General features: G+C 44.4%; 1 protein-coding gene across 4 annotated transcripts in view; it reads left to right on the top strand.

Annotated features, from left to right (window-relative positions):
* GPM6B (glycoprotein M6B) overlaps window positions 1-12857 on the top strand; it is a 44165-nt gene that overhangs the window by 7007 nt on the left and 24301 nt on the right. For 2 of the 4 annotated variants that reach the window (XM_006171999.3, XM_006171998.3), the window contains exon 2: window positions 1273-1392. The exons of the other annotated variants lie outside the window; for them this stretch is intronic. In XM_006171999.3, coding sequence (XP_006172061.1) covers window positions 1273-1392 — 120 coding nt within the window. The remainder of the gene's footprint in view (window positions 1-1272; window positions 1393-12857) is intronic. 4 annotated transcript variants of the gene reach the window in all.

The raw sequence follows: 12857 nt of genomic DNA on the forward strand, positions 1-12857 counted from the left end.
GAGTGTAAGCCACCGGGTCCGGGACACGAACCGCAGTCGACTACGTGGGAGTCCAGCGACATAGCCAGCTAACTGCTGGTTCCTCTTATCCCACTTTTTTTTTTTTTCCTTTTAAATAAGATGTTTTTACCTTGCTTTGAGGCCCAAAAGGCTTTCTCTAAAACATCACTTAGAAGAATATTCTTCTGCTTCCCAATCTGAAATATCTAGAGAATATTCAGAAATCGTGGAGAATTCAGTTGGGATTTCATAAAGGCTTCGTGAGGTTTTTAGTGTAACTGGTTAGGGTGTTCACTCGTTTGCCCACAGTATAATTTATGGATGGAGTCCTTATCCTCAGTTATCTGAGGTATGAAATGGAGCGTTGTAACCTGATCTTCTGATGGAAATAATTATCCACATCAATGGGAGAATCATTTTTTTTTTAATCCTTAAATATCTGTGGTACCTCAGAAGACAGAACTCCTTTTTTAGGTTTTATGGGATTCTCAGATATACACTAGTCATAGCAACCTTATTGGTCTCTAAGGGATTTCAAGATCGTAATTCAATTAACAGTTATTGGAGGCTTACCCTGTGCCAGGCAACAGGGAAGGTATTTTTTATAGTTATCTTACCAGATAGAGACCTGAGTCCCCATGGGTCCAAATGTCACCATGTATATAAGCGGTAGCTTGAACCCAACACCAGCAGCCCTTTCTCTGGGAGATCATTGCAACAGGATTTAATCCAGAACATTCTAGACTCTGGCACACTGTGCTTAGGCTGAAGTGACAGCCCCACAGACATCAGTGGGAAGACAGACATTTCATCCAAGATTCTACAGATCATGGGGTCATTTGCCAGATTTTCAGGGCCAGAACTGAGCACCACTATGAGAAGTGAGCCTGCGTTCACCTTTGCTTGTGCAACTGGCAATAACTATAGTGCCCCGTTGGTCTGAAAAGGAAATAAACAGAAAAATAGTACTGTTGGAAGCCAGCTTTTTACTATTAATAGTATCTTCCCAAAGTGAGCATGTTCAGGGTTGTGTGTGGGGGGAAAGGGAGTAAATAAGGAAAGAAAAGATAACTTGGGTGGTCTGTATAAACTGAGGTTCGCCAATGGAGGACGAGACGCCAACGGTCTCAACTGATCTTGCTAAGTGGATGAGCATATTTTTTTAAACTCCCCCTTTCCTTTAACGATATGGTTAAAGAATAAATTAAAATGCTGATATAGAATCTTTGCTGGAGATAGAGACACTGACTCTTTGCCACCTGAAATTGGCAGTGAACAGCAGAGCTGAAATGGAAATTGGCAGGTACCACTGGATGTACCCAGGCTCAAAGAACCACCAGTACCGTCCTGTGCCAACCCTGGGGGACAGGGCTAGCCCCTTGAGCAGTCCAGGTAAATACAGCCTTGGGGTGAATTCTAATAGCAAGTCAACTGTTATCTTTAATATTATTTGTAATGGCTCTTTCCATGTGGTGATATTTTGTGTTTTGCTTGATGCATTAATTTGTTCACATGGGTGTGGGTGGAATTGGCCCCTTAAAATTTTTTAATCATCTTTCTTTTTCTCTCCCCTTCTCCATTCCACCCCATCTTTCTCCACTTTCTTCTCCCTTTCCCTCTTGCCTCATTTTCACCTCTCCTCAAAGGGAGCAGTATGCAGTAAGATATGCCTTTCGGTTTACCATGCGATTTCCAATGTCCGAACCAACGGGGAGGGGGGCACGCATGTTGGCCGCAGGGCCAAGACCTGGGCCAGGGCACATGAGGAGCCTCCCCCGGTGTCTTCCCAGCCCCACTGCCCAGTTTACCATCACTCATTGCCTTTGAGAAAGGAAACACAAAGCCCACGAGATTAGCATCGGGTAACTGTGTACTCCATTTCCCAGCAGGTAGGTCCATGGGGTCCAGTGTCTGTTTTCCTTGCTCTTGAGGAGCACCGGGCTCTCAGAAATGTTAGGTACTCGATTTGAGCAAAATGTATGGCAGCCGATTAGGGACCCAGGAGTGTGGGGAGGGGGAGAGTATCGAGCAATGTGAACATCCACATTCCTGTGCTCCTGCAGTCTGTGTGTGTCTAATGCTCTGCCCAGGTAGCTAAAGCTCAGTGATCCTAATTCAGGGTCTGTAACTGTGGATTTAAAGAGCTGGTGGTAGGTCGGATCAGCACAGCAGCAGGCTTACAGAGCTGCTGAGGTTTTGCGGCAGCCCATAGCGCCATTTCTCCTAAAGGCCGTGCGCTTTCTTGGGAATAAGTCAGAGGTGACGGTGCAGCATGTGCATCTGTAGAAAGAGCAGCCCTGAGCACCACGGGAGACACTCCTCAAATGACAAAGTCACAAAAGCCATAATTCGTTTCACGCATATATCCTTTTTCTTTTCAACCTAAATGTTGGCATCTGGCGAAGTAACAGGAGCTCTGAGGTTGGGTTTAGTTCTGCACCTCTGGTTGTGTGTGCCTTCATCTGACACGGGGCTCTGGGTGCTGGTTCTGGGAGCACCTCTGCAGTGCTGGCTGGAAAAGCTGAGCAAGAGGTGACAGTGGCACCCATTCTCGTAGATCCCCTCAAGCGTCTGGGGGTTCTGGAAGCTCGATAGAACACTGCCAGGAGACATGGTGTACCGTGCGATGGAATACTCTTCGGCCGTGAGAAATGGAGTGCAAATATGTGCTGCGACACGGATGAACCTCCAGAACATGGTGCTCGGTCAAAGTACCTCTCACACACACCAGACGTTGTAGGCGTCCATTTGGTATTTCCAGAGTTGGCGAATCCACTGAGACAAAAGAAGATTTGGTGGTTGCTGCAGGTTGGGAAAAGGGGGAATGGGGAGTGACTGCAGATGAGCAGAAGGGATCTTTTGTGGGGTAATGAAAATGTTCTAGAAGCAGATTGTGGTGATGGTTATACAACTCTGTAAAATTACTCAAAACCATCAAGTTGTAAACTTCAAGTGAATTTCACGGTATGTAAATTATATCTTGATGCAGTTTATTTTTTCAATGCAGGTTTTTTAAACCCCCACCCTCCAAAAAAACACAAAACATTAAAGGTGCATAATTTAAGGGCAGGGGACAAGGAAATAGGGTATTTGTTAACATGTCAAGAAAGCCCTGGGACCAGCAGATGGCATAATGGTTACTTTGCTGGACTCCCACATAGTAGACTGCTATTTGAATCTCGGACCCAGCAGCTTGAAACTCAAGCCAGGCGCCTGTGTGTGCGTGCCAAAAATCCTGAGAGGAGAATGGAGGAGAAGAGATGGCAGCTTGGCCATATGTCATTTCTTGCTTTCTGTCTCTGTCTCTGGCGAGCACATGCTCCCTAGAGCAAAAATCTCTCTTAAAATAAACAACGGAAAAGAAAGCCCTAATGTTAGCAGAAACTACTGCTTGAGTTGAGGAAGGGTGGACATCACCAGGCCATGAGGAAATCCAGAAAAAATCAGAGCATGTCCTGGATTGCCATTCACTGGGTTGTGTACTGAGGAGTAAACGCAGTGTCTCATGGGGCGGGGACCTCTAGCCATGGCTCTTCAGTTCTCTCTGTGTGTTGAGCAGTTCCCTGTGAGAGCGTTGGACTAAGACATGTGTTTTCTTGACCCTACGACCGAACACCAGAACGTGGGTGTTCTGAATATTGGTAAGGCCCCAGTTTCTTTTCTGACACAGATTCATCTTGGGATTTGGAAGCGCTGGGTTTGAAAGGTAGCCTGGCACGTGCACCGTGCACTGTGCCACTTGGCCAGCAAGTGTGGGCATTGCTGCAAGGCCTACCCAACAGCCTTTCTGGAGAGCCCAAGTCAGAGAAAGAAAGGCTGCAATTAGTCTTGTCCAGTCAGGTCAGGTTGTGGCACTGAGCAAGTTCAGATGAGTTACGGAGGAAAATCCTTAGTTTTCAGGGCCTTTGTAGTTCCAGAACGGTCTGGTGAGGTTGTAGCACGCTTATGGTTTCAGGTGGCTGGGGATGGGCCAAAGGAGTTGTGTGAACTAGCAGGCTCTTGCCTGAGGGAGAGAAATGAAATCGCCCTGCTTGATTGAAAGATGATCTTCCCACATCCTGAAACAGCCTCTACCCACACAGAGTTTCAGCTTCGTGTGTGCACTGACTGAAATCATCAGAAAAAAGATGGAGCACAGAACATGGGGACTGCTCATCTCTGGAGCTGCTGCAGAGACCTCACACATGAGCGGATAAGGACTAGGGCGCAGGCCACAGTGAGGGCACCCAACCCAGCCAGGGCATCGCCTTCCAGTTGCTCCAAGCTTTGCTGGCTCCGGAGTCAATGCAGTTGCCATTCTGTACTTAGATCCCAAACCAGATGGTGTGAGGGAAAAAAATAGAGAATTCCATATGGCTCCATCTTTTAAAAAAAAAAAAGAAAAGAAAAGAAAAGCTTTTTTTCCCCTTCATAGCTCTCAGTTTCTTTCCATGGGGAAAAGAGGTTTTGGTACAGGCTAACCAAGAAATCTTTGCCAAAGGAAAATGCCTCTCCCACTCATGCAGTTGCTATACCAGAGACTCCCTTCCCTCTGATACTTACTTACCCCAACTGGAAAGTTTAAGGTGGTTCCAGTGACCTTAAACTTCCTTACCCCTCCTGGAAAGTTTAAGGTGGTTCCAGTGACCTTGGCATTGACCTTGTCAGATTTTTCCTTTTTTATGCTGTAGTTTCCCCCTAGAGTTACATTTTTAGGACTTGGATAGCTACTCTTTTGCCATCTGTTTCTCTTTTTTTTTTCTCTCTCTCTTTTTTATCTTTTTCTTTTTTTAGCTTCTCTGAGCAGGTGGTGTCCGAATCTGCCCTAGTCCTACAGGAAATCAAAGGCTGCATGGTCAGGGGCGGAACCCTCTGGGAGGCTGCCTGGCGGGGGTCTGAGATGGGGCAAGTGCTGAAAGAAGGAATCCTTAGTGCAACTCTGCATCTGATGGAGTAATGTGTGTACCGGGTGGGGAATGCGTCCAGGCTGTGAGGGATTGTCTTCTGCAGGCCTCAGAGGGTGCTCTAAGAGAATTTAGATCCTCTATTCCAGCTGTGAGCCATGGCCAGCAGAATTGGCATCTCCCAGGAGCTTATTGAAAAAGCAGCCTTGGGCCCCACCACAATCTACTGAATTAGAATCTGCCTTTTCATAAGCTTTCCAGTTGGTTCCTTTGCATATTCAAGTTTGAGAAGCATTAATTTAGAGCAAGGCTCAAAAGCAAGAAGGGAAAAGATGGGAAGGAATTGAAGTGAACTTACACTCAAGACACCCAGCACTCTCCAGCTCTGGAGAAGGCAAAGAACTGCCTCTTTCCTTCTCTCTGGAGAGGCAGGTAGAAGAATTGCTGAGGCAATCATTAATGTGGCCGGACCTGGTCGGTTTAAAATGGCCTTTGATTCTCAGATTTACTTGTCCGATGGAGATTGGAGGAAGGGCAGTGAAGATGGGGAAGATTTGTTTCCTTGTGGCAGAAAGAGAGCCCGCGGAGACAGTCCTCGATGGGGGCTTGAGAGAAATTCTCAAATGTCTCTCATCTCCGTCTTTAGTATCATCTGATGACATCCAAGATGCTTTTCCTTCATTTAGGCTACAAGTTAATGGATGAAAAACGACTACCCAGATGCTGGTAAATCTGTAGTGTGGAACTCAGTCTGATCAGAAAGGAGTAGAATAACCACCCACGTCACCACTCACTCTCCCAATTTCCCCTCTCCCAGATCTGAATTGCTCTGACGCTGGGTTGAGATGGCCATAGATTATTCCAGAATTGCAGACAGAGAGAGCGCCTCCTCACATATGGACTCTGACAGAGGGTATGGGGAGAGGAGAGTGTGGGGGACGATGGTATTTAGTAAGATGCCCACGTGTTGTGATCTGCATTGCCAAGAGTGGATTCCTGAGCAGCCTTGGAGGGCTGAGGACTGAGAGGGAGGAACCAGCATCTCCAGTTTACTGCTGTGACTCAGGTCACACTGTTCTGGTCCAGGCCACCTCAGGACCCTCGAGACCTGAAGCCTTTATTCCCCTGTTCCCCTCACTAAGGCGATCCTGGGACATCTCCCTCATGGATCCACTTCAGAGAGTGACGTGTGTGGGTATAAGAATGCTATTGGAGTTTTTTCATTGTTCTTCGTGTCACTCCTTCCTAAGGTTGTAATACTACTAATTTTGAGGTATTTTCCCAAAAATCTGAATACTAATTTTGAGGTCTTTTCCCAAAAATCTGAAATGTATCTCAAGGAAGAAAGTAAACCCTTAATAATCTTTCTGATGTGCTGCTCCACCTCTGTCTGGGGTTGGGTGTCAGCCATGATATAATCAATGGTTTGATCATGTTGTGCAGGCCCTCAGGGCGGTGTCTTGGTCCCCAAGAGACTGCTTTCCAGCCTACACCAGGGGAAGCGCGCAGCCCGTCTGACAGCCTCCGATTACGTAAGGCATTTTGGTTAAGTGGAAGTAAATGTTGAACACAATGCAAGCGTATTATAACTCAGGTTCATGCTATGAAGTTCCTGAGGTTTTTTTTTTTTTTTAAGAGTTCTTTGTGTTTTTTTTTTCTGCTAAGTTTCAATGATTTCATTTTCAAATGACCTACAGTTTTCACAAAAATAAGCCATATGAAGTAGATAGCTATTTTATAGTTTATTAGCCAACAACTACTACGTTAGCCATTATATATAATTTCTTGATTGTTCACAAACATTCAGTTTTTCCTTACCGACTGTATTGTTAGAATAAACTATCCTTGTGTGTGTCACGGTGGGGTCGCATGCCTTTGCTACATTAACTTCCTCTGTTATTTGCTCCCGGGTCTGTTCCTTATCTCAGAGTAGGCAAGAATAGAAAGCAGAGATGAAAAGCAAATCCGTCAGTATTGACTGTTGATCTGGAGCTTTCTGTCAGGCATATCTGGTTTTAGGGACCCATCTTGAGGATTTTGAAGTCTTGGGTTATTCAACACTGAGACATTTTCAGTCTTTCAGATGTGGTGACATCTGGACTTCGCTTTGTTTATGACACCCCGCACATTACATGCTTTTAGTTAAGAGTTACTGAAGATTCATTTTGTTTTGACCTCTTTTGCCACCTCCGAGGTGACTGGAGATACTCTGCTGTTTCGAGGAAGGAGCTGAAGTTGGCTGCTTGAGCCCTCACTCCTCGCAAGGCTGTACCCGTCTCGCGTCCTGGTCCACTCCCAGACAAGCCATGTGCACACACAGCCCGTGTGTTTCCAGTCTATGAAAAGCTTTTGGGAAATGGCTTTTGTACTAAACAGAATGCTCTGGGTGTCCGAGAATCGGTGAGAGGGGACGAAGTGTTCTCTGAAGATCATCTTGCTTGCATTTTATTTGCAAACTTCATGGACGGTGCTTTCACCCCAAGGAATGAGCCCAGTGATGAAGTGTCAGACCAGTAGGAGAAGTAAGGAGGTCGGAACGACCTTTTCTTCCATCTCTTGTTCATAGTCACATGCTGTTTCACAGTGGCGGTAGATGAAGATTCCTGTAAGAACTTGACCTACACCAGGCTGTTCATGCCGTCCACGCTGGTTTTGTTTTGTTTTAAGGGAGATTTTTGCTATAGGGCACATGTACTCGCCAGAGAGACAGAAAGTGAGAAATCTCTCTCTCACACACACACGCACGCACACACACACACACACACACACACACGCAGGGGGATGGCCACGCTATAATCCTTTCTATTCCATTCTCCTCCTGGGATTCTGGGCATGCAACGTACATGTGCCCATTGTGAGTTTGAAGCCACTAGGTCCAGGACTCAAACCACAGTTGGCCATATGGGAATCCAACAACATAACCATCACCCCATCTGCTGGTCTCTGTTTTTGAAGTTTATTTCTTTATTTATTTCCATGAGAGCGAGAGGGACAGGCAGGCAGGCGCAGCTTACAGGGTCTACAAACTTTATTCCACTCGCCCCGTTTCACCTAGGTCATGGGCACGAGTGCACACACCTAGCATGCTCGGAAGGTCCCAGGACGTGAACCCCAGACCTTTACCATGTGGGTCCAGTTTCATCACTGCAATACCACTGCCTGGCCCCCATACTGTGATTTCATAAGTCAAGTTTTATCAGAACTGGTCATGGCCATTTATTTATGGATTATCTATGTCCACTTTCACATTCCAACTGGAGCTGAGAAGTTGCAACCACACTGCCTGCAAAGCCAAAAATATTTCCTGTCTGGCCCTTTACGGAAAACATTTGCCAACCTCTGACTTAGAGTAATTACATTAGCACACTTTGCTAATTCTATTTTGGTTAGAAAACACTGAAAAGTTTGCCAGTCGGTCTTTCCTGAAACCTCCATCAAAGATTCTTCATCCTTTTCCCTCAGTCCCCAAAATGTCCCCAAACCCCTTTGTAATCCCTCCTGACTGCCCGCTCCCCAAGCAGCTTCTCATCTGCTGTCTTCTGGATGTGTCTGCATTTTCTAGAATGGCCCCTCTCACCCTTTCTCACTTATCCATTTTTTTAATGTGTTGTGTGATGTTTAACTAACAAATCCAGGGCTTTGTCCAATTCTTATCCTTCCTGGTTCCATTGAAGATGCCCTGCCCCCCCTTGAATAAAACTCAGAAAAAAAAATCCTGCCACCGCCTACAACCCAAGAGTTTAGTTTGCACCCACTCCAGTTCAGCCTACACACCAGTGCCAGATTAATCTCTTAAGAGTGCATCTTGGATCACGTCATTCGCCCGCTCACAGACCTTCCCTCTCTCCCCACTGCCTGCCAAATGAAGCAAAATGAGGCTTCAAGCTGGCTTGGATGCCTCCCAGGTGGGGGTGGGGGCTTCTTCTGCCTTTCCAGCTTCTCCTCACACTCCCCCATTGTCCTAGATAAACTTGGTCACACCCTGAACCCTGTGGGCCCTGCACATCCTGGGTCCTGCTCTCCTTCCCTCACGCCTTTCATGGGAACCCTTGCAGCCTCAAGGCCTGTGCACTCTAGAACCTCTCCTTAGCTAACCATACAAACCAAGATCTGTCTCTGTGTCACTCCCATGTCCCTGCGTCACCCCTCTCTTTATTCTGCTTTAGTGATGGCTTACATGTTTGTGTGTCTCATTGCTCCCTCAGCCTACCCCCAAGGACCCGTACCAGGAGGCCACACCCTCAGCCCCCAGCACAGTGCCCCCTACATAGCAGCCATCCACAGGTACTCACTGAATTGAGAGGAACCCAGAAGAGGAGAGATGCTGCCTCCCAGATGGTCACAGTAGCTGATTGTGGCCAAAAACGCAACTGTGGCATCCCGCAGATTGCTCTGCTTTGTACATCTGTGTCTTCTGAACTTCGAACTGGCTTGCCCTGCTCACCCTCAGTCTCCTTGGTCCCTGTTGCCCACTTCACTGGCTAAGAGCACACACAAGCTCTTTAGGAAAACCAAAGCTTTTAGGTTGTTGGGAAAGTGCTAACATATTTTTCTATGCAAAAATGCATCATGACTTTCCCAACTACCCAATAGTTTCCACAAAAGGCAAAGGAAGAGACTTGACAAGTATCTGTTTCTTGAATTTGTTCATTCCCAGCCAAGTAAACTTATGTTTACTTTTGTATAATCATTTCACTTCTGGCATACCTTGTTGCAAATGTTGGAGGTTAATCTATTTTAAGATTATTTCACAGTATGCTGCTAAAATGAAAATCCTTTAACAAATAGACTTCAGGACAAGCTTTTAAAAAGATCTGAGGGCCAGCCAGGTGGCATGGTGGTTAAGGTGGCTGGATCCCACATGTCTGACTGCATAGTTTGAGTCCTGGACCCGGAAACTTGGAAAATACTCTGGTTGCATGCATGCCTAAAATCCCAAGAGGAGAATGGAGGAGAAGGGATTGAAGCATGGCCATTCCCCCGAGGGGGTCATTTCTCACTTTCCCTCTCTCTTTCTGTCTCTTTCCATTGAGTGTTGGTGCCATATGGGGAAAAAAAAGTTACAACTGAGAAATGTATCTAGTAATTAATAATTTTACTTCTTTAAATAACAATAAACCCACTATACATCAATATAAATAATGTTTAGGGAATATAACTATTTTCCAAAACAAAACAATACTTTAGAAGTTGGTACTGTTTTATATTTTTGTGAATCTTTTAAATATCTGACTTAATTTTTTTTTTTTTTGGAGATATTTTCACTATAGGGCGCGTGCACTCACCAGACAGAGAGAGACATTAGAGACAGAAAGCGAGAAATCACCCCCCAGGGGGGATGGTCACGCCGCAATCCCTTCTCCTCCATTCTCCTCTCGGGATCTTGGGCACGCACGCACACGCGCCCAGCGTGAGTTTTAAGCCACCGGGTCCGGGACGCGAACCGCGGTCAACTACATGGGAGTCCAGCGACATAGCCATTACGCTAACTGCTGGTTCCCCTGACTTAATATTTTTTAAAGAATTATTTTATTTAACTTTATTTATTTACTTATTTATTTTAATGTGACCAGAGTGAGAGAGAGAGTGGGGGCGGGAGGGAAAGTGAGAAAGCCAGCTGCTAGGTCCAAGACTTGAACTTGGTCGGCCATGTGGGAATCCAGCACCCTTCACCACCACACCACCTGATGGCCCCATGACTTAATATTATATTAGACAGTTGGATTCTTCTTACATCTGCCTCTGCATTCATTCAGAGGCATTTTGCTTTGGTTGAATTGGTCTCTTCTTACAGGTATGTAGCTGGAAAAGAGAATTGTGCTTTATGGTTGTTTTGGTATTTATACATAATATCAAATACCAAAATTCAAGCAAGTGGTAAGTGGTTGTTTCTTAGCTTGTAATGTAGAATTCATCTTGATGAACTTCTTGTGCTATGTTGTATTAAAATCTGTTGCTCTATCTTGCACTTTGTTGGGTGCTTCCATTCAAGAATGATTTTTTTAACATTTTACATTGGTCATTTGGAAAATATTAACACTCTTGAGTTGTGCATCTTTTTCAAATATTGACACATTTCATTAAACCATATATATATTTTTAGAATTATTTTATTTAACTTTATTTTAATTTGACCAGAGAGGAACAGAGTGAGAGAGTGAGAGAGAGAAAGAAAAAAAAGTGGGAAAGCAAGCTGCCAGGTCTGGGACTCAACTACCATGTGGGAGTCCAGCCCTTAACCACCACGCCACCTGCTGGCCCCTTATTAAACCATATTTAAAAAATTTCACTTGCTAATATCACCACCATTTCATCAAAAGTCTTGAAAGTATTGGAACTGTCAGTCTCACTATGGCAAGTACAAGTTTTCCTAAATAGTTTGACAACAGATACTCTCAATTGTTTTCTTTGAAATGACAGACTGCTTGCTTGGTTTAGTTTTGAGAAAATGTCTGCCAAATACTTTGAAGAACTATAGCTTGTCATTCTTTCAAGGAGAAAACAGTGTTTTGCAAAAAGAAGGGTGCTAGTTTGGCTGGTAACTCACAATACTGTGTCCTTGAGATGACCATATGAGGGTAGTATAATCCAGATGGGCTTCTTGCATCCTTCCTCTCATGTCATCACCAGAGAATATTAAAAAACTGCGTACTCAGGGGTTGAGATTATTAATTCTTAATTATCCTTTATTGCATCAAAGGCATTTTTAGGTAGAAATGGTTTCTTTCTTTTCCTGTGAGTGCAAGGCAACACTGGCAGATCTGATGTTGCCACCTGAAATCAGGCAGCCATTTCTGAATAATTGAGAAGTGAAGCAAAGAGGGATCAAGGAGTTATTTAGCTGTGTTTGAGCACAGAGAGTGGCCGAGGGTTAACAAGCTCACAACAAACTTCCAGAACAGAAATTTTCAGCATATTATATACTGTTACACTCCTTGTTTATCCATTGTTATCTATAAAATAAATTTAGATAGTTAAGTGTTACTCTTACCCTCGTTATTTTCCCAAAATTGTTCTGTGCATCTTTTCCCTTTACATGACATTTATGACCCTGTTTTTGTTCTTATGGCAACATTAAATCTGTTCACTTAGACTTGTGACATACATTGATAAAGAGAAGCTACAACATGTTTTCTTTAAGCTATATTTAACAAAACAATCTAAACTCCTGAGTAATTATTATGTTAAATGATAACATTACAGTTTTCCCAAATTAACCTGTTACATTGTGTCCCTTGAACAAACATTCCCATCTCCTAAGATTTCTTGCCTGGGACCCTGGTTCCTGTCCCAGTTGCATTCTTTTTTTTGTTACTATTGTCTAAAGCAAATAGGGTTCTAAGCAAATAGACTTATTTATGACCTTATTTGTTACAGTAGTTACAGATTACTGTTATAGACACTACAACCACCAGTTAACTCCTGAAGTCTAAAAAAAGAGAAATTAAGTAAAGCCAAAAGAAAGGGTTAAAAAAATCATTTGTTTTTTCCTATTATGCTGCTAAGGCATCAGTTTTATTGTGCAAATGTCAATGCATTGAAGAAAGTAAATCACACCTCAGCACTGTTTTGAAGAGTTTTCGTCTTGCAGACCTCCCAAAAGGGTCTGGGGATCTTGCAGGGCTGCAGGGATCTTCCTTCCAGAATCCGGGTCTTGGAGTCTTGCAGGGCTACACAGACCCTCTTTGCAGAATGGCTGTTTTGCCCTCCTGGCTCAGAGTCTGACTGGTGGGCTAGAGGGCTGGAGGATAGAATCACCTAGGGGCTGGTAAGAAATGCAGCCGGTCAGTCCTCTCCCCAGGTCTGCCTTAACAGAATTTGCATTGTACTGAGACTCCTAGAGGATTTATATGCACTTAAAAAAGAGATATATCTATTTATTTAATTCCATTTGTTATTATTATTTTAATTTGACGAGAGAGAGAGAGAGAGAGAGAGAGAGAGAGAGAGAGACACCACATCTGGAACACAAAC

The sequence above is a fragment of the Tupaia chinensis genome, unplaced genomic scaffold (genome assembly GCF_000334495.1).
Source record: "Tupaia chinensis unplaced genomic scaffold, TupChi_1.0 Scaffold150243_1, whole genome shotgun sequence".
Classification (NCBI taxonomy): domain Eukaryota; kingdom Metazoa; phylum Chordata; class Mammalia; order Scandentia; family Tupaiidae; genus Tupaia; species Tupaia belangeri.